Below are 23,426 nucleotides of genomic sequence, written 5' to 3' on the forward strand. Positions count from 1 at the left end.
CTTGCTTAAATAAATAAATAAATAAATTGATTTCTTGTAGACAATTTAAAAAAAGAATCTAGAGCTCAGTAAATGGTAATTACAGTAACACTGCTCGTTAATTCAAAAAATATTCAAGGATCCCTCACTACTGCAGATGCATAAAGGTTAATAATCCTCTGTCTTTACCCTCGCCTTTTAAGAGAGAACGAAGGGAAACACACAGGAACACTTCAGAACCACTTCTGCAAGGAACTAAATTCACTGTCTTCTTACACCACCGGACCCTTAACCTTGGGACAATCAGCAGGCTTCCTCAAGCGCAATTACGCCCCCTAAGCCCTGCCTCCCTAAACTCCGCGCCTAAAGTGCCTACCTCTGCGCCTGCGCCGTGACCTAGATTTGGCGCATGCGCTGGGTGGGACTGGCCGGATTAAAAACCATGGCGTGGATACCAGTGGAGTCGGCAGTAGAAGAGTTGATGCCCAGGCTGTTGCCAGTGGAGCCTTGCGACTTGACAGAAAGTTTTGATCCCTCCGTACCACCGAGGACGCCTCAGGAATACCTGAGGCGGGTCCAGTGAGTGATTTGGCCCTGTGCGGGTGGGCCGGTCGTCCGCTCTGCCCCTGGGCACAGCTCAACTCCCTAAGTGTGATAAAGCCCCGCCTGTTTCCCTTCCCAATCTCACGCGAGGTAGGGTCGAATCAAGATCACTTGATTACATCTTTACCTGGGCGAGTTTTTATGAGCTTAATTATGTTTACCTGTGTGAAGATGTGTACTTTTAGATTTCCTTGCTTTCAATCCAGTTAATTTCGGAAATACGTTGTTTAGTACGTCAATTGCAATTCTGAACTTTTTTTCTCATTTCGTAAAGAACCGTAGAAATGGATCGCTCGTTTTACTACACATGAACAAAGCACAGCCGTAATCACATTTCTTGCATTTATTACTTATTTGTAGGATCGAAGCAGCTCAATGTCCAGATGTTGTGGTAGCTCAAATTGACCCAAAGAAGTTGAAAAGGAAGCAAAGTGTGAATGTTTCTGTGAGTTTTATTACCCAGCAGGGGATTCTCCCCTTTCCCCCTCCCCCGCCCAAATGGAAAGATCAAGGCTTTTCCTATGGTATCCCACAGTATCTTTATGATATATGTAAGATTTGACTACTCTCTGTGACGTTAGATATTAGCTTGTACTTTTCCCCCAAAAAGACAGTTGTCATTTACTGCCTCCAGAGAGGTTTTCAGTAACGCTGGCATTCGTGGAGACTCATCATACTTTAGGGCAGTCCTAAAAGACTCTTTAAATAGGTTACTTACGTTATCATTTATATTTAGGGAACCTTTTTCCATTTGTCTTCATAATTATTCTTGGGCTGGTGTTTAATGTTATTTAGTGTAGTTTGCATGTTCTGAATTTGACTGGGTTTTTTTTTAAGAAGAGAAACTCAGGTATCTTACGTTTTTCTACCTACTTGCACACCTTGAACATTTTTGTTCATTTGTTTATCCAGCATATTTTTTATTAAGCGACTAGGTTGTGCCAGGCACTGAGAATACAAGAGAGAATGAGACACAAAAATCCCCACCCTTGTAGAGTTTACATTCTCCTGAGGAAGACAGAGTAAACAAGCAAACTAAGTAATTATATATTGTGACTACTGATATGAAGAAAATTAGCATGTATAATGACCAATAAGTAACAAGGTAGAGTTGTCGCAGAAGGTCTCTCTAAGGTCGTGCTATTTAACCTAAGGTCAAAGGAGAGCAGCAGTTTTTAAATTGTGATAGGTCCTTTTCCTTTTATGTTCCAAGTAATTTCTTTATCTGATGTTTATTATCAGGATATTTTAATTCAGATACTATAATGTTTCATATAATTTTTTTTCAGAAATTTTTAATTGATGGACAAGAATGTCTTATATACCTAGCTTTTGAAAAGTACACTTTTATTTCAAGGCAATCTGTCATCAATTTTGAACTGTTTTGCTGTCTTAGCAAGCTAAAGTAGGCTTTGTAAAGTCAAGGGTCTTAGATTATTTGAGTACATTCTGCCCATACCAAATTCTTTATTTGGGATATATCTCTTTGTTTCAAACAGTTTCTTTATTATAGAAAGGTAGGACTAAGTTATATCTTCAGAGCTCATATAATTTAGATTTCTTAGTTTAGAAACTCCCATCTATGAACCATTCCAGATTGCTCTTATTGAAGTGACTCTACAAGGATCTTTTCCTAATGTTTAAACTTGGACAGAAATAATGAAGTGAAAGCCCTACTTTTTTGCATCTGCAAGAAGTATAGTTTCTTTCTTATATAACCTTAATCATTTACTTTATTACTCTTCATCTTGATTCTGCTTTTACTTTGCAGAGGCATGAGATTCTAGTTATAACACTAACATTGATTCTAATATTTATGAACTGATCTCCAGCTTTCAGGATGCCAACCTGCTCCTGAAGGATATTCTCCCACACTTCAGTGGCAACAACAACAAGTGGCACAGTTTTCATCTGTTCGACAGGTAAGTGTACTTTAATTATTTAATCAAATTAAACCCCTTCTACCAGAGAAAGAAATATGGTTTCACTCATATGTGGAATATAGTAAACAGTGCAGAGGATCATAGGGGAAGGAGGGAAAACTGAACGGGAAGTCATCAGAGAGGGAGACAAACCATGGGATACTCTTAACTATAGGAAACAAACTGAGGGTTGCTGGAGGAGAGGTGGGTGGGGGATGGGGTAATTGGGTGATGGGCTTTAAAGAGGGCACGTGATGTGATGAGCACTGGGTGTTATATGCAACTGATAAATTATTGAACTCTACATCGGGAACTAATGATGTAATATATGTTGGCTAATTGAATTTTAAATTAGACGACTTCCTGCCTTCCTCCCTCAAGATTTATTTCTGTTCTTAGACTGAAGCTAGAAAAATAAGATTCATTTTTCTTTTTTTCTTTTTCTTTTTTTTTAGATTTATTTACTTGAGAAAGAGAGCGCACACGCATGCAGGCAGGCATGTGAGTGGGGGGAGGAGCAGAGGGAGAGAATCTTCAGGCAGATTCCCCAATGGCAATGAGTGTGGAGCCCGAAGAGGGGCTTGATCCCATGATCCAGGAGATCATGCATGACCAGAGCCAAAACTGAGTCAATCGCTTAACCGGCTGAGCCACCCAGGCGCCCCAAGATTCGTTATTCTGAAGGATAAAGTTAAAATATTTATAAATCAATTACCAGATTATAATCATTAGACATAATACAGTTTGAAACATGTCTTCCAAGTTTCAGGATTGTTAGGATGTTTCATAATTGATTTCTTTTCAGTTATCCATTCTCTGAAGATCACTTGCCTAACTTTTCTTCCTTTAGAGTGTGATCAGACATAGAAGTCACTGGAAGTCACAACAGTTAGACAGTAACGTGACCATGGTATGTAAGTTTCTTTGGTTAAGTTGTACAGTGTTTACCTATTTGAAATAGTCCGTATTTACTGCCAGTCTTTAAAGATTCACTTGCTTAGTTTATATTATTTTTGTTCTTTTTCATTGACCATTAATAGAAACAATTCTGTTGTATTAGTAGCCTTAAAAGTATAGAATCAGTAATGCAAGTTGTTATTTTTATGACAGTTTTAATCCATAGCGTCTTGAGAGACTTTGAATAGGTAATTGTTCAGCCTCTACAATTTCTTTTTTAAGTTTTTTTTGTTTTTTTTTTTTTAAGATTTTATTTATTTGACGGAGAGAGAGATAGTGAGAGCAGGAACACAAGCAGAGGGAATGGGAGAGGAAGAAGCAGGCTTCCCGCCAAGCAGGGAGTCCGATGTGGGACTCCATCCCAGGACCCTGGGATCATGACCTGAGCCGAAGGCAGACACTTAATGACTGAGCCACCCAGGCACCCCAGCCTCTACAAATTTTTAAGGGTTCTTCTAGACATTGCCTTTTTAGAAAATAAAGGCATTTTCAGTATTTACAAAAAGATTGAATAAAGGCTTATTGGATTTTCCTGGTGAGGTAATGGTGCCAATACCAGAGACATTTTAGTAAAGCCTGTTGTGCATATTAGAAAGTAGTATTTTCTGTGCTTTATCAGCTTAGATATAATTTTCAACTTCAGGAGATATGTCATATCTGGACTACTGAATAAAAAAGGGAGTTGGAGAAGGGATGGATACATTGCTTCAGGACAAAACTTTTAACTTTTTAGGGAGTCTCATATTGTTCCTGAGAATCATACAAAAGCTATTTATCTTCAGAGGAAAAAACTGTGTGCACCAGGGCACACAGTTTTGCTCCCAGTTTCAGGTAATTCATAGATTTCAGAGTTTAGAAGCTTCCTCTAGGCAGTGTTTCATAATATCTTTTACATTGTAATACCTTGGGATAAATGGAGGAGGCTGCTTACATAGCCCTAGACTATGAGCTGAAAGCTGAGAAATTAAGGATATGGACTCTACTTGCTTCTCCATACCATTTGAAAGCTCTGCTCTAGGAAATGTGTGAAACGAACTAACATCACTTGCCCAAGATCATTTAACTCATAAAAGGTATAGCTGAGATTCAAACCAAAGTTTGGCTGTAAAGCTTTTTGCTGTGCTGTGAGGCCTCCTGGGAAAAGGGGGTAGGGGGACGGGGTAGGTAAGTAGACGTATTTTTTTCTTGCTCAGTATAAGGACTTTTGGGTACATGCTTACTAATTCAAAAAGAAGCTGCATCAGTAACATTATGACAATATAATTTTGTCAGAAATGTAAATGACCAAACATAATTGATTGAATAAATCATGATCCATCAAAACAGTGAAATATTAATAGCATGTTCATCATGGCAAAAGTAAATGTTATGTAAATAATAAAATGAAAAATTTTTCAAGTAAAGCACTCTGACATTTTAAAGTAACTAGATAAATATAAACATTTATTTATTGACTTATTCAGTCATTTATTAAGCACCTATCTTTAATAATCAGGGTATTCAGGCTGCCTGCGTGGCTCATTCGTTAAGTGTCTGCCTTCAGCTCAGGTCATGATCCCAGGGTCCTGGGATCGAGCCCCGCATCGGGTTCCCTGCTCAGCGGGAAGTCTGCTTCTCCCTCTCTCCCCTGCTTGTGTTCCTGCTCTTGCTATCTCTCTCTCTGTGTCAAATAAATAAATAAAATCTTTAAAAAAATAATAATCAGGGTATTCAGTGTTACCCGAAATAGAAATAGTCTCTGACCTAATGGAGTAAAGGGAAAGGGCAGATACAGTGTTCTAGTACAATAGGTTTTAGCCTTTCAGGGGTCTGTTGTTTGTCCTGAGAATCTAATGAAAGCTATTTATCCTCGGGGAGAAACTACACCTATGCAAAGTAATGTGTAAGGTGTTGTGTACAATTAAAAATGGTTTGTCAATGTTTCTCCCCACTGGTCTGCATTTGGTAGTGTAGAATAAATCTATTCTTTCTTTGATTGGACTGCCCTTCCAAGTATGTGAAGCATTTAATTCTGTCTCTTTCCCTGGTATAAACATCCTTCATTCTTGTGTTTTTAATGCATTTTCCCCACACCAGTTTCCACCTTTATCACCCTCTTGTACAAACCCTTATTGGTCAGTGTCCAAACTAAACACATCCCACATAATGTGTAACACTTGAGCACTGTATTAATTTGCTAGGGCTGCCATAATAAAACACCACAGACTGGGTGTTTTAGCAAACAGTAATTTATTTTCTCACAGTTCTCTAGGCTAAAAGTCTAAGATCAAGGTATTAGCAGGTTTGGTTCCTCTTGAGTCCTCTTTGGCTTGCACGTGGCCATCTGGCTATGTCCTCACATGGTCTTTCCTATGTGCACAAGCATCTCTAGTGCCTCTTGTTATGTCTACCATTTTCTCTCTTTTTTTTTTTAATTTATTTATTTTAGAGAGTGTGTGCACATATGGGGGGGCGGTGGGGAGGGGCAGAGGGAGATGGGGATAGAGTCTCAAGCAGACTCCACACTGAGTGTGGAGCCCGACGAGGGGCCCGAGATCACCACTAGAACATAAATCAAGAGTTGGACGCTTAACTGACTGCACCACCCAGGTGCCCCTAAATTTCCTCTTCTTATAAGGACATCGGTTAGATGATGAAAGGCCACCCTAAAAGCCTGGTTTTAACATAATCCATTATAAAGGCCTTGTCCAAATACAGTCACATTCTAAGATACTGGAGGGTAGGGCTTCAACATAGAAATTTTGGGGGGACAAATTCAGCCCATAACAGGCACCATATCTTTCTGTTGAAGTGGTAGGAATATAGAGGACTTCTTTTTTACTATTCCATTAAAAAAAACAAAACATAGAATAAGTAAATTTTTTTTTTTTTCTTTAGCCAAAATCTGAAGATGAAGAAGGCTGGAAAAAATTTTGTCTGGGTGAAAGGTTATGTGCTGAAGGGGCTGTTGGACCAGCTACAAGTGAAGGTCCTGGAATCGATTATGTGCAAGTAGGTGATCTGTGGATAAATAAAAAGGGTTCTACTTTTGGTGCATGATTTAATGCAAAGATTCTGCAAACTACAACCTAGGCCAAATCTAGTCTGCAGCCTGTTTTTGTACAGCCCATGAGCTAAGAGTGTTTTTTTTATAATACAAAGTCACTGAGACAGTGTGTGGCCTGCAAAGCCTAAAATGCTTACTGTCTGGCTCTTTACAGAAAATGTTTGCCAACCTATGACCTAGTTAATTGGCTTTTTAACTTAAAAATGTGCAGCCCAGTTTCCGAAACAATGTACTGTGACTTTTCTTAGGTGGGCTTCATATCTCTTAGGTTTTAGCTATGTGTTAACTTCGTGAGTTAGATAGGAGTCAGGGTTTGTTTGTTTGTTTGTTTTTTTAATGATTAAGCATGGGTTACGACTTGTGAGTAGTCAGGGAAACAAAGGAAAACATGACACAATTAGGTGCTTAAAAATGCTTGGTAGATTTCATATTCTGGAATGAAGTTTTAAAGGTATATTTAAATTTCCCATGGCTTTATTCTAATCATAAATTATGTGGCCAACTGGTTCTTGGCCCCACAAGGTGTGTGTTTTTCCCATTTAAAAGTAATTGATCTGAAAAATGTAAAAGCTCTAAAAATTGGGACACCTGGGTGGCTCAGTAGGTTGAGCATCCAACTCTTGATTTTGGCTCAGGTCTTGATCTCAGGGTCATGAGTTCAAGCCCCACATTGGGATCCACAATGGAGACTACTTTAAAAAAAAACCAAACAAACACCAAAAGTCACTAAAAGACCAAGAACCCAATTAAAACAGAAAAGGCAAAAGAAATAAATAGCTCACAGAAAGAAAAATATGAATTGCTGTTATGTGAGAAGATGCCATATTCACTCACAATAGAAATATAACTCATAACTCCACTGAGCTGCTATTTTTGGTAACATTGGCAAAGGAAATTTGATACGCTGTATTAACAAGGGCTGGGAAAATAGGCACTTTCACACATGGTGGTGGGGTATAAATAGATTCAGATCTGGAAGTGAACTAATTTGGCCCTGTTTCTTACACAATCTGTTTTTCTTTTGGATAATACCCCTAATGGATGTTACATTTCAAAATGTGTTTTAATTTGACAAAAAATTAAGACTTATTTAGCTTGTTACTACAAAATATATACAAGGAAAATACACCATGTGGAAGAACCATAAGGAAGCAGAGTTAATGCACATCCTCTTAACTTCCTCTAAGTCAGTGCTATTTTCATAATGAAGGCTCCCAGCATTAACCTTCAAAATACTTTTTTAATTGAATTAGATTAGGTTTGAAAAACAATTACTCTTAGTACCCTTAATTCCTGAAAATGTTAGGTTTAGCTGAAGATTTTGAAAAAGTGTGTGCAGCATGTTAATCGTACTATCAGTTTAAGAAATTTCATATTTTAATTACTAAAGTCATTATTTTTAAATTTATATATTCAAATTGCAAAACATTTTTTGAGGCATTACCAACATAATAGTTGATGGAATGTTTTATTATAATGGGTAATGAAGGAATTTCCTGTTATTCTTTGTTTTTAAAAAGTGTGGTAAGAAATTCACCAGTTTGAAAACAATGAATCACCCTTTATAATATCATTTAGTAAATTTCAGTCTGATTTTTCTTTCAGATTGGTTTTCCTCCCTTGCTTAGTATTGTTAGCAGAATGAATCAGGTAAAATCCATCTAATAATAAGGATGTATGTATTTTGTTGTTTTCAATGTGTATGAGAGTATATGAAAACATTTATTGAATACTTACAATGTATAAGGCCCTGTCCTAACCTCTTTAACAATTCTTATTTAAGCCCCAATACAACCCTATATGGAGAATTATTATTAATACTCAATTTTTATAGATTGGGAAACAAAATTCAAAGTTAAGTGACTTTCAGGTGGTTTTTCAGCAAGTTCCATTGGCAACACTGGGATTTAACCCCTGTTTGATCTAATTCCAGAGCTCATGTTAAAACATGTTGCTAAACTCTTCAATTGTATACATTTCAGTTTTAAGTCTTAGATTCTGGGGTTTGAAGTAAAACTAAGGTTAGATTATTATTCCTAGTTCCAGATGTCCTGCACATCCCATTAAGAATGAAATACATAATTTCTTGGATCAAAAGCTTCTTCACTCTTTTAGGATGAAGAACTCTGTTACCATTTAAAGAGCAAATGGAAAATTGGATTGTTTTGCCTTCACATAGCATTGGGTGCCCTTGGAAAATAAATTTTTTTAAGTGTTGTGCTCTGTTGTAAATCATATACTGGTCTCACTTACTTGATCATTTGCATTAAAATACTGTAGTAGTTAAACTAAATTCAATGAGTGATTTTTGTTAACTGTCCAACTATGCTTGAAGAAACAAGAGAATATTTTCAACAGTTTAATAAATTCTATCTATATAACTTTAAAAACAGATCTTTCTCCAGCTAATTTTCTCCTTATATTTTGACTTTGACTTAATGAAAATAACTTGAAGGTATTTATGCAAAGGTTTTTTAAGAGCATGTGGAATTTTTCAAGTATTTATAAACTAAATTAGTAGTTACAAACTAAATCCTGGTATTTAAACCAAGGTATTGATACTTGAAAGTATATAAAAATATGTGTCTAAAAAGCCTCTTCTGAGTGAGCCACCTAACCAAATTACTAAATACAGTCAGTTTTCTCTGGAAGTCTAAAGAATGGGACTATTTTAGATATCAGAGTTGCTTTCTAACCAAACTTAATGAAACCCATGTTGAACTTGTCTTTGTTTTATTACTAATAACATTTCTTCCACCTTCCCTTTCCCCTTTTTTTAGGCAACAGTAACTAGTGTCTTGGAATATCTGAGTAATTGGTTTGGAGAAAGAGACTTTACTCCAGAATTGGTAATATCTCATCTTTTTATTTTCATAATGCAGACAAAATTGTATAGACTTATTTTATATATGAGATACGGCTCTAAGATATTTATGTATATGTGTGTATTATACTTGTACATATAACTGTGTACAATGCAAACTATGCTTGGTTGCAGTGAAATAAGGAACTTATAGGAGAATGCAAATCAACATTAAACTTCCTTCATTGAGAAAGATTTGCCTTGGAAAAAGTCAGTTAAAGAGCTTATTTATATCCGGGAGAAGCAACTTATCTTACTGCAGTCCAATAACAAATAGATCACCAACTGACATCCAGTTTGGACATCCCATTTTGAGTAGCACTGGCTTAAAAAAATTTGAAATGCATTTTCTTTTTTTGTTTGTTTGTTTGTGTGTTTTAAGTAGGCTGTTTGTTTGTGTTTGTTTGTGTGTGTTTTAAGTAGGCTGTTTGTTTGTGTTTGTTTTAAGTAGGCTCCATGCCCAACATGGAGCCCAACATGGGGCTTGAACTCATGACCCTGAATCAGTCAAGGCCTTAGATGAAATCAAGAGTCAGATGCTCAACCTACTGAGCCACCCAAGTGCCCCAGAAACAGTGACTTTAAACATTAATTTTTCCCCCTAAATGTACATGTTATATAGTAGAGATTTAAAAGAATAAAATACAAAAACAAAAAATGAAAATCTAGTGGTAAAGAATATGATCATTATACTTATATAAAAGACTTATCTAAGCTACTTAGATGAATGGCAGGCTTAAAAACTTGTACATTGTATTGCGGTGTTGGTTTATCTGTTTCTCCCAGCAGACCATAAGTTTCTGGTGGGCAAAGATTATATCTTATGCTTTGACAGGGAGCTTTGGAGCTTCAGGTACACTCTTCTGCAAATATCCTTAACTATAAAAAATACATGTTTCTAAAAATTAAATCTAACTTGATAATAAAATTTCTTACTAGGGGATTAAGCAGATTATTTATATAATGTCCACCAAACTGACCCATTTTTAAAGGTGAAAATGAGCTGTGAATATAAAACTATAAAGTAGAGGGGCAGTGCAGCATAGTTGTTTAAGAGTATAGCTGGATTGCTGGGGTGTGAATCTTCGTTCCACCAGTAAGGATATGTGTCATCTTAAGCAAGTACTGAATCTTTATGTACTCTAGTTTCCTTTTCTGTAAAATGCAAATAACAGCTCATAGGTTATTGGAGGATTCAAGGAATTACTCTATACAAAGTTCTTAGAGTAATGCCTGGCACACAGTGCTTGCTATTATTACTGGTATTTGATATTCTTTTGTAAATTGGATTTCAAGACCATGGTTAAACATCCAACTCTTGAGCTCAGCTCAGGTCTTGATCTCAGGGTTGTGAGTTCAAGCTCTGAATTGGGCTTCATGCCCAGCATGCAACCTACCTAATAAATAAATAAATAAAAATAAATAAATAGAGAAAGATAAAATCACAGTTTCTGATTCAGTGGTCAAACATGTCTTTTACATAGTGTAATTAATATACTATTCTGGGTTTTTTAGCTTAGATACATATATATATTTTTATATGATAATGTAATTCATATAATTTCCATTGTCTTAATGTCTCATAGTTTACTTTGATTCTCTCATTATTGACCATCTGGGTTCTTATAATCATGACTAAATTAAAACATTTATACTAATTTCATTTTAATTATTTTCTCAGGATATTGCTAGGACATAATTATTGGATCAAGATTTCATAAGCTTTTTTTTTTTTAAAGATTTTATTTTTTTATTTGCCAGAGACATAGCAAGAGAGGGAACAAAAGCAGGGGGAGTAGGAGAGGGAGAAGCAGGCTTCCCCGCGGAGCAGGGAGCCCAGTGTGGGGCTCGGTCCCAGGGTCCTGGGATCACGACCTGAGCCGAAGGCAGATGCTTAACGACTGAGCCACCCAGGCACCCCAAGATTTCATAAGCTTTTGTTACATTCTGCTACATTGCTTTCCAAAAGGAATGAACCAGTTAATAATACCATTGGCAAAGGATTCTTATTTTTCCCTGCAATTCCAGTTTAAGTTGAACCATGTGCATTTGCCATTTTTGTAGGTTAAAAAATTTGATGATCAGTAATTCCATATGGTTCCATCTAACATTTTATAATTTCTGTTTATTTTCAAATTTAGTGAATTTATAGTAGCACTTCAAAGTAAATGTAATTTGTATTTCCTTGAATGTCAGTGAAACTGAATATTTTTCCATCATGGGTATATTAGGTATACCTTTTATAGATAACTTTGTTCATATTCATATTACTTATTCATTGGAATCTGGATATTGAACTTTAAATTCCATATCCATTCTTTCTCTCTGATAGTGACGTTTTAGCACTATTACCTGACCTGTTTTCCTTCTCTTCCTTTAATCTTTATTTTTTCAACTCTTTGTTGTAAGATTTTTTTTTTTAAACTTCTAAAGATTACCCACTGAAGAGGGTGATAAGTTTGACTTTTCCTATTAATTAGTGAGAGCATATTACCAAAAAGTAGCTATATTTGCCAGAGGAACTGACAACTGATTTACTAAATTTTAACTTAGTTAATCCTTTGCTTCTAACCTGGAGTCAATCTGTCTCTTAAATCAACGGTGTTCAATTTCTTTTTTTTTTTTTTTTTAAAGATTTTATTTATTTATTTGAGACAGAGAGAATGAGAGACAGAGAGCATGAGAGGGAGGAGGGTCAGAGGGAGAAGCAGACTCCCTGCCGAGCAGGGAGCCTGATGCGGGACTCGATCCCAGGACTCCAGGATCACGACCCGAGCCGAAGGCAGTCATTTAACCAACTGAGCCACCCAGGCGCCCAACAGTGTTCAATTTCACTATCCAATTAACTGTACTATCAGAACTCTACTATTGAGAATATCAGTGTATAAAAACCGGTATCACAAAGTTTGCTTATCATAAACTAGCAAAAGGAAAATGGATCTCTTTTTTTAAATGTCTTTACTTGGGATTACTTTAATTTTTTCTTGAGAAATAAATACAACCTTATTTTTCATCCAAATGTGAGGTATGAAGGAATATCTTCAGCTATCTTGTTTTGGGTTTTGTTTTTACATTTAGTATTGCCACAGTGAGCTCACTGACTTTGAGAAAAGGCACCTCTCAGTATAAATACATCTTAGACAATCAGTAGAGGTTTAAGCACCATTTCAATACCTGAATACCAGTTATATTTGGTAAATGTAGCCCTCAGAATTTGAGCCAAGTTTAAATGTATAATAGCTTTTTTGATATAGAAGAGAATTCCACTTACTATTTATAAAAGAAACCTGGATGTGAATCTTTTGTTTAAGAAAAAGGTTGATTTGGGGTAGCTTGAGGAGCTAATTTTTTTTATTCCATTAATTGCTATGTAAACATTGTTTAATATTCTTTAGGTTTCTCCAAAGTGATGCGTTGCTCAGAATAAACTCAGTCATATAACACTGCTGGTAGAAATATAATTTCATATAACTTTTCTGGGGTACAATTTATTGATTATATCTTAGAAACATTTATGAACATACATACCCTTGGATACTGCCATTTTATTTCTAGGAATTTAGCCCAAAAAATCAATCAGAGATGATCTAAAATTTATGTCCAACGATATTTATCACACTATTTTTTATATAACAGCAACAAATTAAACCCAAGTGCTCAACAATAGGAAATTGGTTAAGTAAATTATGGTGCATCCAAAATGGAACACTCATTCCACAGATATTTTAATTTAAGCTCCTATTGTGTTCCAACTCTAGTCTGGGCCCTAGGAGTATAATATCTAATTTTATACTCTCACAGAGTTTGGGGAAAGAAAGAATAAACCAGCAGTGACAGGAAAGTATAAGTGTTTGGTTAAAGAGTATAAGTGCTGTGTTGAGATTAATAACATTCCCTCCCAAATCCCATTTAACAACATGGGGGATATTTATTATGTATTGCAAGTAAAAAAGATGGCTACAAAATGTTATTACCACATTATTAATGTTAATACGATAATGGAACTTCATTTTTTTTAAAGTTGTACATATAAATACGAAAAAGATAAAAATTAGCATTTTTAAAATTAGAAACTATCTGGATGGTGGGGTTGCAGGTGTGTTTTTTACTTTGTGCTTTTTGTATTCAGTTTTTCAGCATTGAGTATTTCTTTTGTAATTGAAAAAATTTCATTTTAAAAGAGGATTGGGGGGGGTGCGTGGGTGGCTCAGTCTTTAAGTGTCTGCCTTTGGCTCAGGTCGATTGAGCCCCGCATCGGGCTCCCTGTGCTGTGGAAAGCCTGCTTCTCCCTCTCCCACTCCCCCTGCTTGTGTTCCCTCTCTGGCTGTGTCTGTTTCTGTCAAATAAATGAATAAAATCTTGAGAAAAAATAAGGTAAATAAAAGAGGATGGGGATGGGGCGCCTGGGTGGCTCGGTTGGTTAAGCATCTGACTCTTGATCTCAGCTCAGGTCTTGATCTCAGGGTTGTGAGTTCAAGCCGTGCATTGGGCTCCATGCTGGGCTTGGAGCCTATTTTAAAAAAAAAAAAAAGGACGGGGATAGATTTAGTTTGCCATGGTACTTACAGAAGTATCAAAACATTTTTTATAATTTTTTTAAGATTTATTTTTTTAAGTAATCTCTATATCTAGCGTGGGGGTTGAACTCACCATCCCGAGATCAAGAGTCGCATGCTCCACTGACTGAGCCAGCCACGTGCCCCTCAAAACATGATTTCATCTAGAGTATACTTCCTTTGTATAGACACAGGGGGCAAAGTTATAAAGTTATAAAATTATTTGTATACATGTCTATAAAGGGCAAAGGAAAAATATGTGTCTTAATTTTTGCAAGGATTTACGCACATCTTAATGTAGTTTTCTACCTATAAATTGGGACTTCAATTATAGTAAGAATCTCTGAAATGAACTCTTTGGAACTAAGGGTATTTTGAAGTGTTCAGTGTTCTGTGTCTGTAGTAAGAAGATACAGAAAATATCAGCTGGCTGTCTAGATGATCCCTTGTTGTCTGTATCCAAATATAATACAGTTAATGTTACATTAATTTATTCATAGCAAATAACCAGATACAACTTTGGACATTTTTAAAAATAAGTTAAACTTATGGTACAGTATTTGCTACTTACCACTTTTTAAAATCCTATTTAGGGAAGGTGGCTTTATGCTTTATTGGCTTGTCTTGAAAAACCTTTATTACCTGAGGCTCATTCACTGATTCGGCAGCTTGCAAGAAGGTGCTCTGAAGTAAGGCTCTTAGTGGTAAGTTCCAACTTGCTGTTTCAAATGGAGAGCGCTCATTGATTTATGTGGTGATAAAAAAGGATGCCACTGAAATAGGAAAATGTGGAATATTTTATTAGTCAAGATTAGATTTGGCCATGTAATTTTGAAAAGCCCCAAATGACAGTAGCTTAGATGAAATGGACATGTTTTTCTTAGATAAAGGAAGTCTACAGGTGGACAGAGCAAGTCTAATATGGCAGTAACCCTGCTTTTGAGTTCTGACTCATGTGTAGCTTCCGTTGTCAAGCTCACCTCATGGTCCATGGTGGCTGCTGGGGTCAGCCATTATATTCGGTTATAGGAACTAGAAAGAGAAGGTTGTCCTCTAACAAAGCTTCCCAGAGGTTCCACAAGTATATCTGGCTATATATAGAACTCATTTAGCCAGAATTTAGTCACATGGCCATAAGGAACTATGGGAAATGTTTACTTTTACCTGGGGGCAGTGTGCTTAGGTAAAAATGAGCTTCCTTTGCTAAAGAGTAAGGGAAAACAAGAAGCTAGAGTGGTCAACTAACAGTCTCTGGCAGGATGATTGTTTCGAATTTCTCCTATCAGACGCTTCACTAACTCATGCCTGCAGCATTACAATATAAATTTTATGCCAGATTAAGTCCACGTGTGATTTTTTTCTTCTTTCATCCCTTTCTCTTCCACAAAATGTATACTCGTTCTCTGTTGACTACTCAAAAATATTTTTGTTAAACATCTATGATATGGCCCAAATTAGCTTCTATGGCTTGTACTCCAAGCAAAATGTACTTGCTACTCGGTAAATATTTCCCATGTTTTGTTCCTAGACTTTATTTCCTCTACAGAAGTGCCTTTTCACTCTTCCAATCTGCATCTAAATACCATTTACTTTTCACAGTCTGGCTCATATTCAACCACTTTCTGTGACACTCTCCCTGACTCTAACAATTTAAAAGAATTTCTGCATTCTCTGATTTTTCAGTATACTTCATATTTTTTTATGGGCACTTAACACATTTTTCCTTTCATTAAAATTAATGTGGATATTTCATTTTCTCTGCTATTAGCAGGTAATATGATTTATTCAGCTTTGTTCCATATAGTGCTTGACACATAGAGTTGAGTACACTAACATTATGGAAGTGTGTCCCAAGTTTGAATTAACATGTGACATGTCTGTTATAACATTACTCGATAGGTTATTGTAACTATATCTTGAAATGTATAAAAATAAACTTCACACTCTGTAATACCACTTTATAAAATATATAGTTCAGCAACTACCTCCATCGTAATCGAGAACCCTGATCTGCTGGAGTATTTTCTGGTATGTCTTATGCTAGAAGCCAGGATTTCATTCCTCAATTCTAAGTTCTTTAAAATATTTTTATATAATTTATTTTCACTACTGTCTAGTTAGGACATTGGGGTTGTTTTTTTTTTTTTTTTGCTCCTCTGCTTGGAACCAGGAAAAATCTCTCTCCCAAGTTATTCTCCTTTGAACCTTCAACTCTTTCTTTTCCCTGTTAAGGACCTTTCTTTAAAAGATCATGTCAGGGGCCACCTGGGTGGCTCAGTCTGTTAAGCATCTGCCTTTGGCTCAGGTCATGATCCTGGGGTCCTGGGATCGAGTCCTGCATCGGGCTCCTTGCTCAGCAGGGAGGCCACTTTTCCCTTGTCTGCTGCTCCCCCTGCTTTGCTCTCTCTCTCGTTCTCTCCTCTGACAAATAAATAAATCTTTAAAAAAGATCATGTCAGATGTTTCTCAAAGGTTGTTAACTCTATAATTTTCTCCTTTTTCTTTGAGGTTTTCTACTTCCATGTGATTATTACTATTATCTAATAAAATTTTCATATTTTGCATCTTAAAAGGAAATTTTCTCAAAAATATTAAGGAGAACACTACATTTTTCTGATTTTTTTTTTTTTCTTTAGGACAGCAAAGATGATGAGCGGGTTCCTGCTTTGAATTTATTAATCTGCCTGGTTAGTAGGTAAGTAATCCTTGACTCCTTGCTTTGTAATAGTGTTATTAATGGAAAATACTATTTTCATTTTCAAGCAGAGGAAATTGAGGTGTGAGGAAACAATATTTTATGTATCACAATTCCCTGTATTTTGAGTTTTCTCTATAAGTAACGCCATGTAGATCTGTATACATTATAGCTCTATTATTTCCTAAGGGCAAACTCCTAGAAATAAGTTGAAGGGCATGCATGTACTTTTAAAACTGAGATATTTATTAATAGTTTGCCTTCCAGAAACTCATACCTTTCTGTGTTCCCATGAAAGTGTCAGACTGCCCATCTTCTATTCAACATTTTCGATTGATATAAATATTTCCATTCTAATAACAAAAAGATACAAATTATTTTTATTTGCATTTGTTTAATTACCAGTGAGGGTAAAAAATACTTCATTTTGTTGCAATTTTTTTTAATTGCCTGTGTTCTTTATTCATTTTCAGTTAGGACATATTTTTATTTAGTATGTGTTTGATTTTATTTCTTACATTGAAATTCCACATTGAAAATGTTCTCATATTCTGAAGTCATGTGTATGAGTATGTGTGTATTATACTTACACATATGCATGCACACATATTTATTTTAGGTCTCTTTCTGGGCTTGATATTTTTGTACATTGGTCGGTGTTTTTAATCTAATGCCAATAACTTTTTAAAGCTTTATATTATATTTAAATAGAAGGTAAATGATCTGTGTCCATTATCCTTCCTCAAACAAGACACTTTTTCAGAGTACACACATGTTCAACATATAGTTTCTAAATTTATAATAATTATGCTGCTGGTGAAACTTAATACTTAACTAGGCACTTTGTTCCAAGCATTTTTCTTAGTGCTTCATAATAGAAACTCATTTAATCCTTAGAAGGTAGGTGCTGTGATCAGTTACATTTGAGGAAACCATGGCACAGAGATAAAATAAGTTTCCTGCCATCACAAAGCTAGTAAATTGTAGGGCTAGGATCCAAAACCAGGCAGCTTGCTTCAGAGCTAAGTTCTGGACTATGCCCGTATCAAACTACCTCATCTCTTGGTAATAAGGATTAAATGAGAGCCCTAGGTGCTATGTATACTGGGTCTTTAATCCTTGCAACTCAGAGTTTTTTCTTTTCCTTTCACAGATGAAGACACAGGTTCAGAAACTTAAGTAATTAAGGTTCAGTAAACTAGTACTGAATGGAACCAGAGACTTAAACATATCATCTGACTACTAATCCACTGATAGTTTATAATGTGCAATTATGAGAAAAGAAATATCCAAGTAATTGGTCATGGTTATTTTTTTTCCTGAGAACATTATGTAAAAATGGAAGATAAGTTCTAAGCTAGAAAATTTTCTTAGACTATAGGCTTCACTTAAGAAAACTTGCAGAAGAGGGGTGCCTGGGTGGCTCATTTGGCGTCGACTCTTGATTTCAGCTCAGGTAATGATCTCAGGGTCATGAGATGGAGCCCATGTTGGCATGGAGCCTGCTTAAGATTCCATTTCCCTCTGCCCCACACAGCGGGCCCTCTCTAAAAAAAAAAAAGAAAAGCAGACTTAAAGAGGATTCTAGAAAGTTTGAAAAAAGATAACATAGACCTTGACTCTTTGCAGTAGCCATTTCAATATAAGTACCAAATATTGTTTTAAGTCTGTTGTGGTTTTTTGGGTTTTTTTTTTTTTTTGGTCTTGTTTGTCTTATAGGTTTAAAGCAAAAACTGCTAATTGATAGAAATACCTACTCAAATGGGATCTGATAGCCATATGTTAGCCACCTTAATTATTTTATCAGTGAAAAATGTTTTAAGCTTCTTCTTACGGAGATTTTCAAGCACATACGAATGTAGTAGAATAATATGTCCCCCCCCTGCCCCAAGCAATCCACCCAAGTTCAGCACTTACTAACTTCACCAGAATGTTTCATCTGTCTCATCTTTTTTGTTAATGTATTTTAAACAAATCTCAGACAGGTCATTTCTCCTGTTTTAGTGTATCTGAGTGATTAGGACCTTTTAAAAATATGACTCTAATACTGGTATCACGAACCTAATAAATTTAATAACTCCACAATATTATCTGATGCCCAGTTTATGTTTCATATTCCTTAATTGTCCTCAAAATGTCTTCTTACATTTGAATTGTTCAAATTGGAATTCAACCCTTTCCCTTTCTATACTAGCCAGGGAGGGGTCCGACCACATGCTGTTGTTCTGCATTCCCATGGTAACTTAAAGAGAAACTTTCACATGTCCAGAGCCCTTGATATCCTGCAAATGAAGGAGGAGGATGTCCTCAAATTCCTTGCAGGAGGAACCCACTTAGGTAGCACCAACCTTGACTTGGAAATGGAATAGTACATCTACAGAAGGAAAAGTGATAGTATCTACATCATAAATCAGAAGAGAAGGGTGCCTGGGTGGCTCAGTTGGTTAAGCATCCAACTCTTGATCTCAGCTTAGGTCTTGATCTTGGGGTCGTGAGTTCAAGCCCCATGTTGGGCTCCATGCTGGGCGTGGAGCCTACTTTAAAAAAAAAAAATCTGGAGAGAACCTGGGAGATGCTTCTGCTGGCAGCTCGTGCCATTGCCGCCATTGAAAACCCAGCTGATGTCAGTGTCCTGTCATCCAGAAATATTAGCCAGCGAGCTGTGCTGAACTTTGCTGCTGCTACTGAAGCCACTCCCTACTGCTGGCCGCCTCACCTCTGGAACCTTCACTAACCAGATCCAGGCAGCCTTCCTGGAGCCAAGACTTCTGGTGGTTACTGATCCTAGGACTGACACAGCCTGTCACAGAGGTGTCTTATGTTAACCTGCCTACCATCGCTCTGTGTAATGCAGACTCTGCTGTGTGCTATATGGACATTGCCATCCCTTATAACAAGGGAGCTCACTCAGTTGGTCTGATGTGGCAGATCCTGGCCCGGGAAGTTCTTGCATGCTTGGCACCATTTCCCATGAACACCCGTGCAAAGTCATGCCTGATCTCTACTACTACAGAGATCCTGAAGACATTGAAAAGGAAGAGCAGGCTGCTGCTGAAAAGGCTGTGATCAAGGAAGACTTTCAGGGTGAATGGACTGCTCCAGCTCCTGAGTTCACTGCCTCAACCTGAAGTCACAGACTGGTCACAGACAGTTCCTTACTGAATGAAAACTGGAGTGCTCAGCGTGCCACTGAAGACTAGCCTGCAGCTTCCACTGCTTAGGCTACTGAATGTATAGAAACAACCACTGAGCAGCCTTAAGCTGCTCTTCCAAAAAGTCAAACAAAATGGAAATAAGGTTGATGGAAAATAAACAGTTGCTTAAAAAAAAAAACCCGAAAAACAAAACAAAAACCCAAATCGGGATCCAAGTTAAATGCACTCATTGCTTTTGTTTGATATGTCTCGAGTCTCCCCATCAATTTCCTGGGTTTATCTCTTTGCCATTTATTTATTGAAAAAAACAGTCCTTTGACTTGTAAAATTTCCCATGTTTTGGTTTTGACAGCTGTATCTTATCTTCATGATAGTGTTTAATGTGTTCATTTATCCCCCATATTTTCTATAAGCTGGTAGGTTGGTTTAAAGGTTTGATTATTATATATAGTGTTTTTTTGTTGTTTGGCAAGACTCCATGAGTGCTGTTGTGCACATCAGGAGGCACATGATGTCTGGTTGTTCCACTTTTAGTGTGATGAAGTTGATCACTTCATTCAGGTAAAGGGATATTGCAGTCATTATCTTTGTTGATGCTCAAATTGTTCCGTCTTTGGCCGGTAGGAACCCATTAGGTCAATTCCTGTGCTTTTTGTTCTATATAACCCTGGTGGTCTTTTATAGCTTGCTTGCTTTCAGGTATGTCAGGATGGTTCAAATGTATCTTAAGACATTTCTGGCCCCAGATCTGGAATCAGTCTTTATTCCCAGGACTGCTGGGTCCTCTTTTAAATTAGAAAATGGTTAAGAGTCCACAATTTGGACATTAGGGAAGCTAGCTGTTATTAGGTTGGTCATTGCCCTTAGGCCTTTTCAATGACCAGAGGTAGGAAGTATGTATTTTTTAGAAAGAGAAAAATGAAATCGTGACTTCAAATTGAAATTTCAGTTGATTTAAGATTACATGATTTTTCTTTAAGCTATGTTTCTTTTCTCCTCTGCTGAAAATTCTGGTTTCTAACATTAACAATTATTGGCTTTATCCAACAATATGCACATAATAGTTTCAGAATAAATATACTAACAGTGTTACTGATAATACAACTGTTGAAATCAGTTTAAGAGTTCTTTGCAGTTCTTTTGGTCTCTGGTATATCTCACTAGGGACATATACCAGAACATCACGTTTAAGAAATTATTCCCTTCAGGGCGCCTGGGTGGCTCAGTTGGTTAAGCGACTGCCTTTGGCTCAGGTCATGATCCTGGAGTCCCAGGATCGAGTCCCGCATCGGGCTCCCTGCTCAGCAGGGAGTCTGCTTCTTCCTCTGACCCTCCCTCCTCTCGTGCTCTCTCTCTCATTCTCTCTCTCAAATAAATAAATAAAATCTTAAAAAAAAAAAGAAACTATTCCCTTCTGTGTGAACGGTTATGCCAGCAATCTGATAAATGAGAAGATTCATTTGGTTGGGTTTGGTGATTTTCTTTTTTACTTAATCTTGTTTTATAATTACATAAAATATTTACATTGTTCCAAAGTTAAAATTTTAATTCAAGGTACATTTGAAGTATTTTAGAACCCACCTTTATCCTCTCTAGCCTTTGTCCCTTCTGTAGTTTTCCATTTTATTATTAATTTTTGGTTTATCCTTCCATTCACTCTTTCTAAAAGTATAAGCAAGTATATATAAATATATCTGAATTCCTACACATCCTTACAAAAGGTAGCATACTAAACATACTCTTCTGTACCTTGTTGTTTTCACTTAATAAATCCTAGAAGTCACACTATATAGCGGTGTATTTTCCTCATTTCTTTTTATAAAAAAGGCTTTTATAAAAAGCCTCGAGTCTTCTACTGTGCAGATGTACCATAGTTTATTCAACGAGTGCCCTTATTGATGGATGTTTGGGTTATTTGTGGTGTTTTGCTATTACAAGTAGTGCTGCTATTAATATTTTTAAACATACATGAAATTCTTTTTTTACTAGGTATTTTGACCAACGTGATTTAGCTGATGAACCATCTTGATGTAGCTGGCCTCTCAGGGATAGAAGATACTTGTGATGAAGGCAGCCTGAGTCTGAGGATGTACAGGGGCAACTCAAGTGAGAATTGAATTACATCTTCAACATTATTCGAAGGGTCTTCATCTTAACCTGTGCATCTCAAGTTGACATTTAGAAGATAAATTGTATTGATTTGAGTATCTGAAGTATTCTTTGGAAAATCCCAACCAGCCAGTTTTTGATGAACAGTTAAAACAGTTTTCTGTAATTACATGTTTTTAAAACAAATTGAGTGCCATTTATTGATGAAGCATCCTGTACAGAAACTGTATGGTGAAATTTTACAGAGATCCTTGGTGCTTTTTCATTGTTTCTTGTACATATACACATAAACTCTTACTGAAAATGTGTTTTGGTTATTAAAATCTTGTTTGACTCTTTTTTTTTTAAGATTTTATTTATTTTTAGAGAGAGAGCACAAGCAGGGGGAGCGGCAGAGGGAGTGGGAGAAGTGGACTCTCCACTGAGCAGGGAGCCTGATGCGGGGCTCGATCCCAGGACCTTGGGACCATGACCTGAGCAATAGGCAGTTACTTAACTGACTGAGCCACCCAGGCGCCCCTTCTTTGACTCTTGAACAAAACAAAAGACAATGGATAAATGTCCTTAGTATTAGAATTAAGATAATTGGTTAAATGGCAAATGTTTTCATAGTCAGCAACAAAACTAATCAAATGTTTTCCCTTTAAGCTCAATACTTCTCAACTGCTTTATTACGTAAAACTTTCTTAAATCATTTTGTATAATACCCTAATAAGTCATCTGTTTTGTCTGTCAGATCTCTTGCTCATATCACTTAAAATTTATCTATTTCTTTATCAGGTAGGAATGTTTTCTACTTTAACAGAAGATCCCAGTAGCAGTGGTTTTTCAGTAGGGATTTATTTTTCTCACAACCAGAAGTCAAGAGGAGCTGGCTACTGGCATTGGGTCGATGACTCCACAATACCAATGTATCTGAGAGTCTTGTGGCCTTTCCCTTAAGGGTAACAAGATGGCCACTGCAGTTCAAGGCAATGTGTCTGTATTCAAGACTGAAAAAGGTGGAAGGACTCAGAGCCTTCCATATCTGATTCTTTTATCGTAAAAGGAAAACTCCCCAGAAATTCACAGCAGATATGTGTTCATTTGTTGGCCATAAGTATACAACATAATCACCTCTAGCTCTGAGGAAGGTGGAGAAATGAAATTGTAAGCCTTTCCAGTCTTTCCAGTGGAGGAAGAAAAGGAAAAGGGGGGGAGGTGGAGAGAAAAGGGGATTGGAAATATCTGCGGATCTGGGGCACCTGAGTGGTTCATTCAGTTGGGCATCTGCCTTTGGCTCAGGTCATGATCCCCAGGTCCTGGGACTGACAAGAAGTCTGCTGCTCCCTCTCCTACCCGCCCGCCCCCCCCCCCCCTCTGCCCCGTGCACATGCATGCTCTTTCTCACTCTCAAATCTTTTTTTTTTTTTTAAGATTTTATTTCCTTAAAAAGAGTTTATTTACTTATTTGACACGGGGGTGGGGGAACAGCAAGCATAAGCAGGGGGAGCAACAGGTTCCCCGCTGAGCAAGGAGCTGGATTTGGGACTCGATCCTGG

General features: G+C 36.8%; 1 protein-coding gene across 5 annotated transcripts; it reads left to right on the forward strand.

The window, feature by feature from the left end:
- Positions 1–355: 355 nt before the first annotated feature.
- Positions 356–22,223, forward strand: GEMIN2 (gem nuclear organelle associated protein 2). Of its 5 annotated transcripts, none has more exons than XM_045900747.3 (10): positions 356–558; positions 943–1,027; positions 2,415–2,504; positions 3,355–3,414; positions 6,339–6,452; positions 8,113–8,157; positions 9,288–9,356; positions 14,520–14,630; positions 16,563–16,621; positions 21,766–22,223. In XM_045900747.3, the coding sequence occupies exons 1-10, from the start codon at positions 389–391 to the stop codon at positions 21,803–21,805; spliced, it is 843 nt and encodes a 280-aa protein (XP_045756703.1). In that variant the 5' UTR covers positions 356–388; the 3' UTR covers positions 21,806–22,223. The 5 variants fall into 5 exon arrangements, with proteins under 5 accessions (XP_045756703.1, XP_064427045.1, XP_045756704.1 ...); XM_064570975.1 differs by lacking the exon at positions 21,766–22,223 and adding an exon at positions 19,265–19,705; XM_045900748.3 differs by lacking the exon at positions 14,520–14,630.
- Positions 22,224–23,426: the final 1,203 nt, after the last annotated feature.

This window comes from Mirounga angustirostris, unplaced genomic scaffold (genome assembly GCF_029215605.1).
Source record: "Mirounga angustirostris isolate CCGP_5_RB_7025 unplaced genomic scaffold, mMirAng1.0.hap1 SCAF_9, whole genome shotgun sequence".
NCBI classification, from domain to species: Eukaryota; Metazoa; Chordata; class Mammalia; order Carnivora; family Phocidae; genus Mirounga; species Mirounga angustirostris.